The following is a 15,862-nucleotide window of genomic DNA, read 5'->3' on the forward strand; positions in this document are numbered from 1 at the left end:
AATTTTTTGGTGTGAGGCAGGAAATCAAAGTCTTGAATTGCTGTATCCAAGATCCCAAGTGTTCTAGGGCAGTTTCAGGCCCAAAGATTATGATGCTATAGCATAACAAAGGTCAGTGAGTACTTCAAAATGACTATCACTAACTTTTCTAGTCTTGCTTTAAAGTTGACCAAAAGATATCAATACATCCTGCCTTCATCTAAGAGAGGAGGTAGATTAGGAGAAGCCCTGAGATCCCAGCATATACCGTAACAAGAGAAAAGACATACAAGCACAAACACACACACACACAAAGAGAAAAAAACACAGATGCAACATTTATAAGTGCAGTCACCACAATCTAATAAATAAAAGAACTGCAAAAAGAAATAGTTTGAAATGTAGTCACAAAAATACAACCAAATACAGAAATTAACTGCAAACAGCACAGACTACATTAGAATTGCTAGAGGAGAGACGCTCCCAATTCAAATAATCCAGGAAAGTACACATAATTGTGTGAGCACAAGGCAAATAGTCCACTTCTCCGGATAAGCAGAAAAAGCACAGTGAGCCATTATAATTCTTATAATAGGATTGGGGAATGTCAAGGTTTTTCAGGGAAGGGAGTAACCATCTAGATTTCCAATATTTGGCCAGTTCAACTAAATAATTCCTGTTTTAAAGTCTGCTCTGATATTTTTTTTAGGTTTATCCACTCAGGTGTCTCAGCAGCTCACTGTCTGGTTCTTAAGATGACTAGCTGACCAATGTCCTCTGGGAGGAGCTTTCAGAATTGTTCTTTGTTCTTCTTTCAGTGAAGAATTAGTTATAATACGATTAAAGAAAAAAAACAATATTGCAGTTATTCCTGTTTATTTGGTCCACAAGCCTGTTGTGTTCTGTACAAGATAGAAACATGATTTAAACACCAGAAACAACTGTCAAGTTTGTATAGCGCCTGCTACTTTTACAGAGGTTCTTCCATTTCCAAGGTTGTAAAACCTTATCAGAAAAAAAGCTCCCATTGAAAAGAATGGACAGAATGCTAAGAGATAGAAAGCAAATCAAACAGAGATGGGGAGGATTTTTATGCAGCTAGTTTTCATCATCTACACTATTTTTTCATCAAAATACAAGGTAGTTTTTTGTGCTTTAAGGGAATATACCCATCTCCCCCACAGATTTCAAAACAAAATAAGAGCAGAATTTTCCTAGAAAAATACAAGGGACTCTTTTTTTTTTTAATGACTTATATGTTCACGTTTTGTACAGCAGAAACACAAATGTGACACTGATGTGTGGGGGAAAGCCTGGCAGTGTCCAGTGAAACTGCAAACTGGGTGATTAAGCAAGCGGCAGTTTTAGACCAAAGACCAAAAATTTCAGTCTGACTAAGAATGTTGCACTTAACATCACCGTGGCAACTGAGGTTGCCACCTCGGACACAGCTGATGGACATTTGATAATCAACGGTTGGTCTCGTCTCTGTTCCACTTGCAAACATTTTGATTGATTTAGCATAAACTTTTAAGCAGTTAGCAAGACACGAGAGATGGGCAGTCTCAGTAATCCCACCACAATTTCTCCAGAAATGACATACTGTAGTCTACGTGTTCTTCAAGTGATGCCAAAAGCATCTACATTAACATCTATAGAATTCACCGTTGTTGACTGTCATAAAACCTAAAGTCCCACCTGTGGTGTCCAGTGTAAAACATTTACGACGATAACTTTTGATAACTTGTGACAGTCATAGAGATAGAGCCTGAAGTTTGACAGGTTAAAATCTCATGTCTTTCAAATATTGAATCAACTGCCTCAAAAGATAATTCAATGACAACGCTAATAAAAAAAAAAAGCAATTTACTATTATTGCTTTTATTATTATCATTATCAACATACATAACTGATTAAATAATTTGATTATTCTTTCCAACCAACGTTGTTCTGTGTTTCCGCTTGAGTGCTCATCAGACACATATCTTGGTTTCTTGGTAGTTAAACTGAACCTTAGCCTTGATGTGAAATCAAACCCATATCTACTCTTGGAGACTCAGAGAACTACCAATTTAACATATTCATTTAAAAAACAAAGAAACAACAACTTAACTTTTTTTTTTTGTCCTGTTTGTATACATTTGAATAATTGTTGATTTTTTTAATACTTCGTGTTGCCTTTGATGTTTGTTGCTCTCCTTGTTCGTGTGCTTACTTACTTGTGTTTTCACATTCTCTCCTGTATGTTCTTTGTCCTTTTGGATCACCCTATCTGCCTATCACAAGGGCTGTGTTTAAATATGTAGTCCATATGCGGTGAGTCAGCCATTTTCTAATGTTGTACTCCAATCCAACTGTGACTTTTCATCTTATATTTGATCCACTACAAACTTGTCGTGTTGCTTAGTAAGAGCAGAGTTTTTTTTTTTTTTAATTGAAAAACATAAAAAAGTTTAAGCGTAGACACTGTGGGAAATTTGCGCCAAGACATCCATCCATTTTCGATACCCGCTTACCCATTCAGGGTCAAAAGGGTACTGGAGCTTATCCCAGCTGCCATTAGGCAAGCGGCAGGGTACACCTTGGACAGGTCGCCAGTACATCACAGGGCCACCAAAAGTAACTTGTCAGTCTAAAATGATGTCCTACAGATGTCCTAGAGTGTGTCAACTGACAAAGGGACAAAAAAACTATTTTCGGTCAACAAGGGAAATGGGAGTTGTTGCAATGTATATAATTCTTCAAATCCCAGAGTTTTGCCAAATAATAGTCCACTCACAGCAAATGATCAAATCTTTTCACATTCAAAAATGAGTCCAAACCAGTGCAGTTTATGCTCATACTTTTTTAATGTATCACAATGAGCAAGAAACATACTTGATGAAATATTTTCAAAGGAGTATATTCAATTACCATCTACAATCAACTTAACTAGGACAACAAGGTTTTGTGACAAAAGTTTCTTTAAAAGTCTGAAGTTCCATGTGGTTGTATGTATGTTAGTTTCCATGTAATTTGGTACAGTTTGGAAATCTTCATATAATTACAGTAACAAAAAAGCTAACAAGACTACAGTATAGAAAAGACATCAAGAACAACATTTTTGGTTTAACTTGCTCTTTTTTGTACATTGCAAGGCTGTTTTTTTCTACCCTCAGATGGGCTGCCTGGAGCCACAGAGCCATGCTTATGAGGCTCAAAGGAGGAATAATTCAAGGAAACTAAAAGAAAAAAAAACAAAAACTAAAAGCATAAAAAAAACATTGTGGCACCAGAAGTCACAAAAGGAACAGAGCGCTCCAAGTAACAGTTCATCTTTGAAGTTGGAGCAAATGGTTGTTTGGTTGTTAGTTTGGTTGGTAATTTTGGTTAATATGCTTTTCTTAGTGTGACTGCCTCTTGAAGAATGACAGCTTTAAGAACCCATCCCCTCTCTATGTTATCAATTTCTCTATTTAGATTATGTAACAAACACAGAGAGGGGTGGGCCGCCATTTAACTGGAGAGCTTTACTTGTCAACCAGAGACAAGCACAAGGAAATGAAAAGGGTAGCAATGTGAAGAGGAAGAAATGAAGCAAGCATCTCTGTCCATCCAGTCCTGAAATTTGGAAAATGTCCATCAAAGAGCAGAAGCGGAGGCAGAGCTGGAGAAAGAAAGAACAGGCAGAAAGGAGAAAGAGGCAGCTGGAGCCACTTAAGTTCAGTTTCATCTAACAACTTTCCTCTGTGTGTCACACATGTCCATTGGTTCCAGAGTCCATTCCCATTACAGAGTTGTCAGTAATCAAATAAGGAGGTGGTTTTTAAAGCTGTTTTGAGCCTGCCTATGGCTCCCATATGCCCAGTTTTGGTGTGCCCACAGCCTCTCGCGTCCTCTTAATGAGATCCCCTAAGCTTCCCAGAGTCCTTTTTATTTATTTTCATTCCTTCTTCAAGACAAAAAAAAAAAAGTAAAAAGAAAGAAAAAAAGCTGATGTCTTGTTTTAAATATATCTATATCTGTTTACAGGTACACGTTAGTTTTCACAGTGGGCAAAAGATGACCTCTACAGCAAAACCTTGTCTGTATCTCTCTATTGTAGTTGTCCATTAAAATCAAGTATCCCAATGAAAGCCAGTGGATCCAAGTATCCACGCTAGCGTTTTGTGCCACAATAGAATATACACTTATTTGGGGCACAAATTATTGTTTATTTTTGTGTCAGCTGCATAAAGCTTTGGCCACATTTATATATTCAATCAAAGTAAAAACTGCTCAGTGCTTCGGTATCATCATTCTCATTTCTGATCATTAATGCTTTCTTTTAATTGGATTTTCTAATTTAAGTTAATCATAATCCAGCTTTGTGGTTCTGTTTATTTGGTGTGTAACATATAACAAAAAGAGAAAGCAAAAAAGAAAAAAAAATGAATTGATGCTGGCTCTTATGAAACACACACACACACGAACACAACATACAAACCCTCACACAGTCCATGCTGGCTTCTCCTAATGTGGAGACCTCAACTCTGTCATCCACAATAGAGCTCAAATGATTACACTTTGGAAATCAGGGAACAAACAATATCATTGAGACAATGAATATTAACAACATTATCACACCATCAAGTGGCCAGGTCATGCTTTTTTTGTTTGTTTCTTAATTTCAGCAATTCGAATTAAAGCTAGTGTTAATTTATGATCAAAAGTAATATACAGAAACTAAAATAAAATACAAGTACTTAAAAGAAAATAACAATAAATGTCTGACATTATCTGAAAATGAAAATAAAGCAAACATATTTGAGAACTGTACAACTTAAGAATTTTTCAAAACAAGAAAGTACACATGAACAGTATTCCAGAAAACTGGACTTGAAAATGATCAAGCTTGCAGACCAGATCTACTGACGTTCAACAGCATCTTGTGGTATTAACACCGAATCACATTTCTCAGCCAGAAGTGAAAACTTTTTAACACTTCTGAGATTGTTTGTGCCTTGAATAAAGATGTATACATTGGCTCTACAAAAGAGGCCAAAAAAGACGTCTTGGTTTTGGTTTAGAAAATAAACATTTTAGTTTATCACATCATCAATGAGAAGGTCGGGGTACCTATGCACATCCATTTCCATTGCGACAAAATGAAGTAGATGACTTCTTTGGATATGAAAGCATCCTAACTATTTGAAAGCAAGGGGACATCTTCAAAAAACCTCCTACTTTTTCCAGAAATAATGCTTTGGAATGAAGATGCCCCTTAAAAACCTGTAATCTACGTGTGGAAGTGGCACCCTGCAGACACATGCGACAAGTCACTGGCGGACCCCCCTTGACAGGGGGCAACAACACCTCAGCGAAACAGCCATTAAATCCCTCTGAGACTAGTTGTAGGTTGACTGGCATAAATATCACTAAACCTATGAGACGCATCAGTACCAGATGTATTATATACATTTTTTGGTAACCACTGTTACTTGCTTTAACAAGTGAGCAACAGCCTTGACTGAATGGAGGGATTCTCAGCAATGTTCCATGCCAGCACAAAATGACATAGAGAGGTCACTTTGTTCAGCAACCAATGATGCAAAAAATTTACACAACAGTTTACAGTCACTTTAAAAATGAGAAAAAAATAGATTGTGACAATTAAAAGCAATCAAATGAGATAGGATCAGTCCTTACTTAAGAAAAATCCATAGTGATATTTGGAATGCACTGTTCTTTACAAACGTTATAGATCATTGGCTTTAAACATTGGTCTGTTCAAAAAGAAAATCGGCAAAATGTCCTTTGGAACATATATTCACAGTCTTCAAAGTTCCGTTTTTGCAACAAGAAAAAAAAGAAAAAGGTGTTGCAGAGGCAAGAAATTGGTTTTATTGTTTGTTTTAGTTAAAGCTTAGCCAAAAGCAAAATGAGCATGCATCTAGGTATTCTTTTTCTTTTTTTTTTCTTTTTTTTCAAAATTCTACATTAGCAGCAAAACATATGTCCTTGAAGACCAGACCTTATACATTTTCTTAAAAAAAAAAATGGACATTTGAATGTGACAAAAGTCAAACAAAGATCAATAACCTCTATCTTACAAACTGCAATGGCTCTGTAACGGTGCTACTCCACAATGCAAGGACAAGGGCCCTTTTTTGGTTTTTGGTATTTACGTAAAAAAGCCACCTGTTTGCCTGCAAAGAAGCAGAAACGGCAACTCTGATGCGTACTCCTTTATCCTTTAAAACTTTGTTTCTTTCCTCTAAAAACAGCAACAAATTCTCAAGTATAAAGAAGCCTCTTTTCTCATCTTTATGCACCAATGGTGAAAGTGTTTAGTCTTTGGATTTTCTTTTTGTCTTAAAGCGTGAGAATTATTATTAGTATTCTTTTTTTCATTTTCATTTGTGACAACAAAAAAAAAAGTCAAAATGAAAAGAAAGACTGTAGCCACACTACATGAAGAACAAAAGACCTGCTTTGTAGTACACACATCTACAAAACACAGGGGAGCAGAGAAAAATAAGTGCGAAGAGAGGAACAAGAAGAGTGACAAATAGGAGTCAGACAGTGATAAGTGCACAAAGGTAACACAAAAATTAAATTAAATAAAAATCTCATTATTTCACCCAGGATCTTTTTGTTTTGGTTTGAGCAACACCAACCAAACCATAAAATTTAAATAATTCTGAAAGAGGATCCTGCCTTGTCAGGAGGGGCATTTGGGTGAATGTTTCCCAAGAGGTTGAGAATAAGACAGAAATAAGGTTTAGATAAATTACCTGTCCATAATCTAGACTATCGGAATGACCAAGACAACATCAAATGAAGTGTCATAAAATTGGACAATACAAAAGCTAAATGTACACAAAGTTTTTTTTTTTCAACCTACCATACTGTTTAAATTCATTTCCAATGCAACAATCTACTTAACACCAAAAATGTTCATATCTATCATAAATACAGAAGGTTGATTTTGTTTTCATATCAAAATTCTTTTTTTTTTTTATCGCCAGTTATTATGTCTGCAATGCTCTTCTTGCCAGGGTATGATGGGATTGTGATTTCCCCCACAATAAAAGGATTTCAAATAATAAAACCAACAAATCATTTACCCTTTCCAAATGCCCAGTAACAATGCCTTATTAAAATTTCATTCAACTTAAAACTTTCTGTCTAGAATCAAGTTCAGAAAGGAAAGGAAAAATAATGCTCATCTTCTGTTTGAAACAAAAGGTGTAAAACATGGACTTCTGTAACAGAAAAAAACATCTGTGAGCTGTTGACCTGAGAATAAAATAGATATTACATTATTCTTTTACTTTTGCAAGCCATTGGTATCTGAATGCTTAAATAGCACGACAACTGATAGACTATTCTCCCATACAGTACATACTGGCTTTTAGTGACTGTGCTATTATGTAAAAATTATTAAGAAACGAAGGGACAGCTTGTTGACTCACATTTCTTTAAAAGGGTTCTTGGGCCATTTGTCAACTTTGAGGCAGTCCATTGCCATACAGTACAGCATTCCTCCACCATTTCCCAAAACGTAAGTGCAGTGACCTTTGATCTTTTTTGTTCTCACATATTAGTATGCATGTATTTCAATTGAGTAGAAATGAAAACAAAACAAAACAAAATCAAAAGAACTCAAAATGAAAACCAGCATGTTGATATGGGAAAACAATCCACTAACATTTAAATTTTTGGTTACAAGCTTTGGAATTGCAGTTAGTCTTTACACATCTTTTTCTGAAATTGGTTTGTATACTTTTAATGTATTTTTAACATTGCTGCTTTTTATGTATTTTTTTTCATTTGTGATTTTTTTTGTCATTTTCTTAGTGTTTTTTACATATTGTCCATCACCGAAAGCTCTTTTACAATCTGATGGAGTCTGTTCCTACACTAGCAAGGTTACTACTACAACTATTACTGTCTTTAACAAAGCCAGGCTGCTGTGGCTCCTCTCCCGTCCTGCCCAGCCTGTCTGCTGACTTCTGACTGCTGTCAGAGTCAGACTCGTCGGTAAAGACGTCTGTTGGTATCGAGGTCTGAACTCCTGAGGTGCTCAATGAACTTGAGGTAACCGTTGAAGGTGAGGACACTGGGGGGAAAGAGGAGGAGGAGGGACTAGCATTGGGCTTCCCAGCTAAAGCTCTCGAGAAAGGGGCCTGGGGCCAGGGTTTGCCGGCAGCTGTGGTGTTGAGTGGAGCCACAGACGAGGAGCACAGGGAAGAGGAGACAGCAGAGGATGGCATGGTGGCAGATGTTGTTGGCAGGGGAGGGGGGCTGCTGATGGGATGAGTGGCAGACTGCGAGGTAGATGCGGTGTTAGGATTGGGGAAGCAGGCTGAAGAGTGAGGTAATAAACTAGTAGCGTGCTCTTTGGCATTTCTTACTGATCGCTTGATTGTTCTGTGTTTGTGCAATGCCGATTCCAGGTGTTGACTGAGTGCTTTCTCCCCATCCAACGTAGTGTCACAAGCCAGGCAGTCATAGAGACTTCCAGCACCTACACCTACGCCACCGGGGACACGCAGCAACATCTCTTGCAGGTTTGCCACAGACTGACCAAAAAAACAGTTAGATTTAAGGTGGGTAATAGCCGCTTCTTCCTTGGTGAAAACAGCCTGACACTTGCGGCATGCCAGTTTATACTGCACTTTGGGGACGATATACTGGTCTAGGTGGGGGTCCACAGCTTTTCCATCTGTCTCGTTCTGCTCTTGGGGTACTTTATTATGAGGGGAAGAGGAGGACGTGAAGGAGGAGGTGGAAGTGGGGGGGTCGTTATGGGAGTTGCCCTTTTGCTCCTCTGTTTTAACTGAATCTTTGGCAGAGTCTTTGCGAACCCCCAAAGTTTGAGTGGGAACTGGAGTTTGGCTCGCTTTGGGTTGCTGGATCTGCTGAAGCTGCCGCTGCTGCTGCTGTAGTGCCTCCTGCAAGCTCTGCTGATATTGCTGGTAATGCTGCAGTAGGGACCCTGGGGACAGGCCCATTAGTGCTTGTGACAATGCTGGGTTGTAAGGGAAGAGACTTTCCATACCATACATTGGTTGAAGGTAGCCCCCTTGGAGGGCCCCAGGGATCTGTGGGGTATAATAAGGTGAAAATCCAGGCATGAAGTAGGGTAAGAATTGGTTTGTGAGGAGAGCTGTGGGGTCTGATGCCAGAGCAGCCTGCAGTGCTTGAAGCTGAGCAGGATCTATCACATACTCCATGCCAGGTGTGGGCATAGAGGTGGCAGGGACAGCTGTGTCTGGCTTCTCCTTCTTGGCGCTGGCAGCCGAAGTGGAAGGGGCAGGAGTACCTCCAGTTGAAGATGGGGTTGAGGGCTTCTCTATCTTTTCCTTGGCTGTCTCCCTCTCCTTCTCTTTTACCCTCTCAGAATCACGTTCTTTTGGGGGTTCAGATCGTGAGCCAGACTGGGTAGTTGAGGAAGTGGAGGATGAAGTGGGGGTGGGACTTGAGTGGGAAGTAGACGTGTTGGTCTGGGCTGGGCTGGATGCGGCAAGAGATGATGAGGAGGGAGGCTTGTTGGGCAATCCAGACGTGGGCAGGCTTGGTGAGGGTACACTGGCACCAGGCATGTTCAGGAGGTTTGAAGGTTTTGGAGGAGTTAAAGCTGGAAATGTATCAAATAGAGACAGAAATAAGACTCATTTAGTATATTTCTTTGACAGATGTACAATTATGGTTTTTGAAAGATTTTTTAACGTAAATCTGGTATGCTATTACATGATAAACATAGACAAAATGATAAAATGATCATCACAAGAGGAATGATAAGAAGCACCAGTCATTTTCAAAAGTCAAAGTTAGTTAGAAAAAGCCAATTGTACATATCTCTTCTGCTATTTTTTTTCTGCTTCTGCTAAATTATCCTAGATTTTACTGTTTCGTTCAATGTATGATTCATATTTTTATCATGAATAGGTGCTGTTTTAATTTGTTCAGTTGAAAAACAAATCTGCAAATGCACATTTAAAATTTTAGCAACTTATCAGTGAATGAATGTCAAATGATGATGTACCTGAATTAGACGAGTTAAAGCTGGAAAGAGAAGGGCTTCCAACTCCTGGCAAAAGCACAGGTGGGATGCCTTGTAGATTTGGATAGGCTGACTGGAGATTCAGAGCCTGCATTGCAGGGTTATCAAACATTCCTTGCTGCTGCATGGCCTGCTGCTGTGCCAGTCCCAAAACTTCATTGGCCTTTTTAATGCGGTCCATCTCTTGCTGGGCCATGAGTTGGCGAACTGTAGCTGGGTCGAAGTATTCTTTTTCCTTATCGATCTGGCTACCAATGGTATCCTTCACCTTAGAGATGTGTTGCTGGGAGAAAATGTGATCGCGAACCGAGAGGCGAGCACTGTACTTGACCCCACACAATGTACATTCAGTCTTCGGCCCCTCGTAAGATGTCTGATTTATTCCGAAGTGCTTTGCCATGTTGAGCTTTGCCTTTTTCTCCTTGGCACGGGCATTTTGAAACCACACCTGAACCACTCTTTTTGGAAGTCCAATGTCATTGCCAAGTACCTCACATTCCAGCATAGTGGGCGTCCTGTAGTCATTAAAACAAGATTTCAACACTTTCAGCTGGAGGTTAGTCATTTGGGTTCGGAAGCGCTTTTGGCCAGGCCTGTCTCCACTGTCAATGCTTCTGGTACCTGAGGCTCCAGGGCTTGGTGAGCAGGGGTCAGCCATGCTAGATGTCTCACTGTGGTCAATTATATGTTCATTTTCATAGTCCTTAGCATAAAAGCTTGTTGCAGGGCTTACCAGCCCTGAGGACATCTGGTCATCATTTTCGAGGGGAGGAGCTGTGCCTCCAGACTTAGACAGGTAATCACCACTATGTTGGCCGTGCTTTGCATCAGCACTGTCATTATCAGCATTGGCCTCATCACCTGTTGTTGTATCTGTGATGGCTGTATTCACAGAGGAGCAGTCGTCATTATCCATCTTGTTCTGATCATAGCTGAGGTTCACAGAGGACATTGTTGCACCCTCAAAATCTTCCATTCCTTCAACTTTGATAGATGAAGGACTCAGTAGACCCCTGGGAGACAAATCCATGCTTTTGTTCACTGGTGACATGGATGAGCTTTGTCCATCACTGTTTGTACAGGGGGCAAGTTGGGAGTAAACTGATGTCTCTAGAACATCCATTTTCATGTGCATGGTCTCCTGCTCAGGTAACATACCAGTGAGAGCTAAATTATATCCAGCACGTTTGGCTTCATGCCAGTGACGAGATCTAATGTGAGCCTCAAGGGCAGTTTTTGCTTTAAAAAGAGCTCGACAAAAAGGGCACCTACGATGAGCTTGAGCTGGCCCTACTGCTCTAAACTGTCCTTTTCTCTCTCTCGCTCTAGTATTCTGAAACCACACTTGCACTACTCTCTTTTTTAATCCCACCTCATGAGCAATGTGGTCTAGCATTTTACGAGTGGGATTTGAATCTAACAAATACTTCTGATAAAGGATCTCTAGCTGCTCAGGTGTGATGGTGGTTCTGAGCCGCTTGTCTCTCTGTGGCTCCTCTCCGCTATTCGTGCTGTCATTCTCCCCTGGGCTAGTGCTAGCTTTTTCCTCAAGCTTCCTCTTCAGGGAGTTCATGGTGGAGGTTGGGGTGGATGGAGAGGTGGCAGAACTACTTGGAATCTGTGGCATTGCCCCAGAGAGAAGCTGGCTTGCCAAGAGAGGATTACTGGGATCAAACAGCATGAAAGGCATGTCAATTGGACGGTCAAGGAATTGTGGGTGGATGAACTGATTCTGCACGGAGAGGAAGTGTAATTGCTGGTGTTCCTGCCAGTGCTCAAAAGAGGGGAATGCAATCTTGCACTGCTCACACTGGTATGGGATCATTTGTTGTGCTAGTTGTTGTGTGGCAGAGGTCAGGTGTGGGTTTAGGCCCATGTGAGAGCTTTGTGATGAGGCTTGGCTTGTCTGAGAGGCTGAAGGACCACACTGCTGTTGTTGCTGAGAGAAGGAGGGAGATGAATGCTTGATGGTCTTCGAGACATTTTGGATCTTCTCTTCTCTCTGCGATCTATGATGTTGGGCCTCAGACTGGGGTTGATGCACAATTTCCTGCTTAATAGAAGTTTGGTTTTCTCGTGGGTCAGTAGACATCTCTGGTAACTGCTTTGGCTTCTCATCATAGAGGGTTGAGGTGCTTGCTGGTGAGGCTTCCTCTTTCTCACTTGATGAGAGATGTGCAAATGCTGAAGTTGAGGGCGGGAGTGGGCAGAGACTTGAAGAGGAGGGCATTGGTGTGTGACAGGAAGACCCAGAGGGAGTGTAACAATCATGAGAAAGATCCAACGAATCTTCATTTTGGCTGTCATACTGCCCATCCTCATCTTCATCTTTGTAACACAGCTTCTTTTGGTGTTTTATTAGATCAAATATCCGCTGAAATACCAGACTGCATTTCTTGCACTGGTAGTTCAGATTTGATGTGCGGATATATCGGTCATTTGATAGTTCTCGTCTTTCACCCTCTTTTCCTGCTTCACCTTGGTTTTCATAATTCTTCCTTGCCTTCTGGCGAGCATTTTGGAACCATACAACAATAACCCGCGTGGGGAGGTTCAAAAGGTTGGAGAGCTGTTCAAATTCATCATCTTTAGGATAAGCATTGGCATCAAAGAAGTCTTGTAGGACTCTTAGCTGGTAGTCCGTAAACCTCGTCCTCGAGGATCTCTTACTTCCATAATATTCTTGTTTCTGAGGTTCAGGTGAAGGAGGTTTGGAATCTATTTTTACGTCCTCTAGAGTTGTTGTTGGGGGATTATTGAAATTGTAAGGCGAGTCTTTGTTGCGCTGCCGTTCTTTAAAGAGGGTGTTTCTGAACCAGTGCTTTATCACTTTTTGTGGCAGCCCAGACTTGTCGGCCATTTCTTTGATCTGTTCCTCATTTGGTGAATTGTTGATATCAAAGTACTGTCGCAGGACCCTAAGCTGGTCATCTGTGATGCGTGTCCGTGGCCTCTTGTTCTGCTGCTGCTGTAGCATGGCTGGTGTAAGCTGTTGTTGATAGAGCTGGGCCAGGTCCGATGCTAGACTTGGCTCGACAGATGGTAACTGGGAAGTCAACTGAGAGGGTAAGGACTGTAGAGACATTGACTGCATCATAAGTGGAGAGAAGAGTGGCAAATCCATTTGCATGGGTATTTGTGTCATAGTAACTGGTGTCTGTGAGGGAGGTACAGTTGGGGGTGTAAGTGAGGCAGCAGAGACTGGAATATTTGGTGTTGGAGCTCTTTGGGGTGGTGGAGGAGGTGGAGGTGGGGGAGGAGGTGGGGGAGGAGCTGGTGCAGCCTCTGGTGTCGGAGGTCTCAGTGGATAGAGTTTATCATAATGCTCTCTGTATTCCTTTGCAAATCTCTCAAGGGATCGAAATGGAAAGAAGGCCTGGTGGATATGCTCCTGGTGACTCTTTAGAATCAGTATGTTTGAAAACAGCTTGCCACAGGCTTCACATTCCAGTTTCTCTAATCCCTCAATGGGGTCCACCACCCTTGTTATTCCACCTGGACCACTTGATCCAGTACTTCCAGCTGTCTTTTTCTGAGCTTTCTGTTTATTTTCATTGTACTGAATTACTAACTCAAATCCGAAATTTTCCAGCAAGGCTTTAGTTGCATTTCCTCGAGCATCCGAAGCAATCCTAGGTGGAGGCAAGCCAGTGTCTTGGTTAATGTTTATAGAAATATGCTGAATATCCTTCTTTTCTTTTGGCTTGCTGTCAGTAGAATCTTTGTTTACATAATCCTCATTTTTTTCATTTGCATCCTTCTCCTTTTGTATTTCTCTATCCTTCTCATTCTGAGAGGAGGAAAGTCTCTGCTTTTTTTCAGCTTGCTGAAGGAGAGATGCACTCTGCTGAAGCAGTGCCATTTGGCCTTGAGCATGTGCGTGAGACTGTTGCTGCTGCTGCTGCTGCTGCTGCTGCTGCTGTTGTTGTTGCTGCTGCTGTTGTTGGTGCTGCTGCTGAAAATGGTGGTGCATCAACTGCTGTTGCAAGCAACTCTGCTGGGCTGAGTTTTTTAGGTCTTCCAGCAGGGAGGAGGTTGAGGATCCAACTAGGCCAAGTGCTGAGTTGCTGATGTTGATCTCTGGGTTCAGTTGAAATTCTGCTCCGGGGATGTAGAAAGGGAACAGCAACTGCTGCTGTTGCAGAGGTAAAAGTGCATCAGTTGTCATTGGGAAGTGCTGCAGAAGTGCTGGATTGAATAGCTGTGATTGTAAAAGAGCAGCCTGCTGCTGAAGCTCTTGCTGAAGTTGGGCTTGAGCTTGGGCTTGAGCCTGAGCCAATTGCTGTTGTTGCTGGAGCTGCTGTTGTTGTCCCCTGGCAGTGAGAATCTCTGCAAATTTAGACTTTTTCGCTTCATGGTTCTCAGATGGTGAGGAATGGCAGCTCGCTGAAGAATTCACCAGACTTTCAATGCTAGGAGTCTGATTCATGTGGTTTCCTCCAAGAATATTCTGAGCTGACTGAGAGCCAGAAGAACTGTGGTTGGCAGAGCTAGTAGCTGAGTTGCTGGCTGGGCTTGGACTAGATGTTGAAGTGCTCATGCTTGACCCTACACCACTCACACCAGTAGCACTTGCGGAGCTCGTGATTCCTCCTGCTGCTTCAAGTTTGGCTGCCCTAGCTTTGGTCTGGTGTAGAACAGAGCGCATGTGGATTTCCAGAGTTGAACTCTGGCTATATGCCACATTACAAGTGCTGCACTTGAATGGCTTGTTGTCAGGGCTGCTGGTAGGCTCAGGTTGTCCAGTCGTAGACTCCTGTAGGGCCCTCTTCACCTTGTGCAGGTGGGAGACAGAGTTATAGTGAACCAGAAGAATATTCTTTTGCGTAAAAGACTCTTTGCATACAGTACACTTGAAAGGTCGAGATGGATCCAAGAACTTCTCCATCGTAAAGTTGGGGCCCTTTCTGAATGGCAAAGCACGTTTAGGCTCAGCTCCAGAATCTTCCTGCAGTGAGCCAGAATCGCTGCCTGTTGGACTTTGTTTTTCCTCTGGATCACTGTCATCTCCTTCTTTGTCATCTTCTCCCAGACTGCCATGCTCCTCACCAAGAGTGGGATCACCCATTACCATAATGTCACCATTCATCAATAATCCCCCATATAGTTGCTGGATATCAGCTTCACTCAGCTCCAAGTGGCTCGTTTCTAGATGCTTCTTCAAGGCCTGTAGTGTTCTGAAGCTCCGCTGGCAAAGGCAGCACATGGTGGCTGCCCTAATCACATGGTACTGTGAATGGAGCTGTAATTTTTCCACAGTCTTGAAGGCCAGGCTGCACTGGTTACACCGATACTTGTACACATGACGATCTGAAACAGGCAATTGGGGCCTTTTGTTGTGAACTTCATTGAAGTGCATTTGGAGAGAGTTGGAGGATTTGAACACTTGATTACAGCCTTTCTTCCAGCACAGGAAACCGGTGGCATCATCTTTTTCTGGCTGCTGATCTTCCAGAGGTGACTTGCGAGTTTCAGCTATGTCTGTGGGGAGGGACACCCCCTTCTCTGGATCAGCGTCTGATGCATCTGTGAAAAAAATCAGTAAAAAAGAGAGCTATTCATCAGGTTCACAACATTTTGCTGAGCTAATTTTTTTATTATTTTATTACAGTATCGTCAATGATGGTCATTAAGACACTCATTGTAAGTGCAGTTAGGGACATGTAAGAAACCATCAAGCAATTACTAATTACAAAGTCTGGAAATATTATTCATAGGGCCTTGTTTAGAGTGAGGGCCAAAGCATTTAAAAGCTACCCTCTTTAATAACACTATGTGCAGAAAAGACAAAAAAACAGTCCAGTGCGACCATTAAAGACCACACAAGTGAAACTATTGTGAACACTGTAATGT

General features: G+C 41.4%; 1 protein-coding gene across 3 annotated transcripts in view; it reads right to left on the reverse strand.

The window, feature by feature from the left end:
* Nucleotides 1-2,809: 2,809 nt before the first annotated feature.
* The window catches only part of zfhx3b (zinc finger homeobox 3b), a 208,470-nt gene continuing 195,417 nt past the window's right edge, over nt 2,810-15,862 (reverse strand). For all 3 annotated transcript variants that reach the window (XM_075460829.1, XM_075460840.1, XM_075460819.1), the window contains 2 exons: nt 9,992-15,535; nt 2,810-9,583 (listed from right to left, as the gene is read on the reverse strand). In XM_075460829.1, the coding sequence (XP_075316944.1) occupies nt 7,836-9,583; nt 9,992-15,535 (7,292 nt within the window). In that variant the 3' untranslated portion in view covers nt 2,810-7,835. The remainder of the gene's footprint in view (nt 9,584-9,991; nt 15,536-15,862) is intronic.

This window comes from Odontesthes bonariensis, chromosome 1, assembly GCF_027942865.1.
Source record: "Odontesthes bonariensis isolate fOdoBon6 chromosome 1, fOdoBon6.hap1, whole genome shotgun sequence".
NCBI lineage: Eukaryota > Metazoa > Chordata > Actinopteri > Atheriniformes > Atherinopsidae > Odontesthes > Odontesthes bonariensis.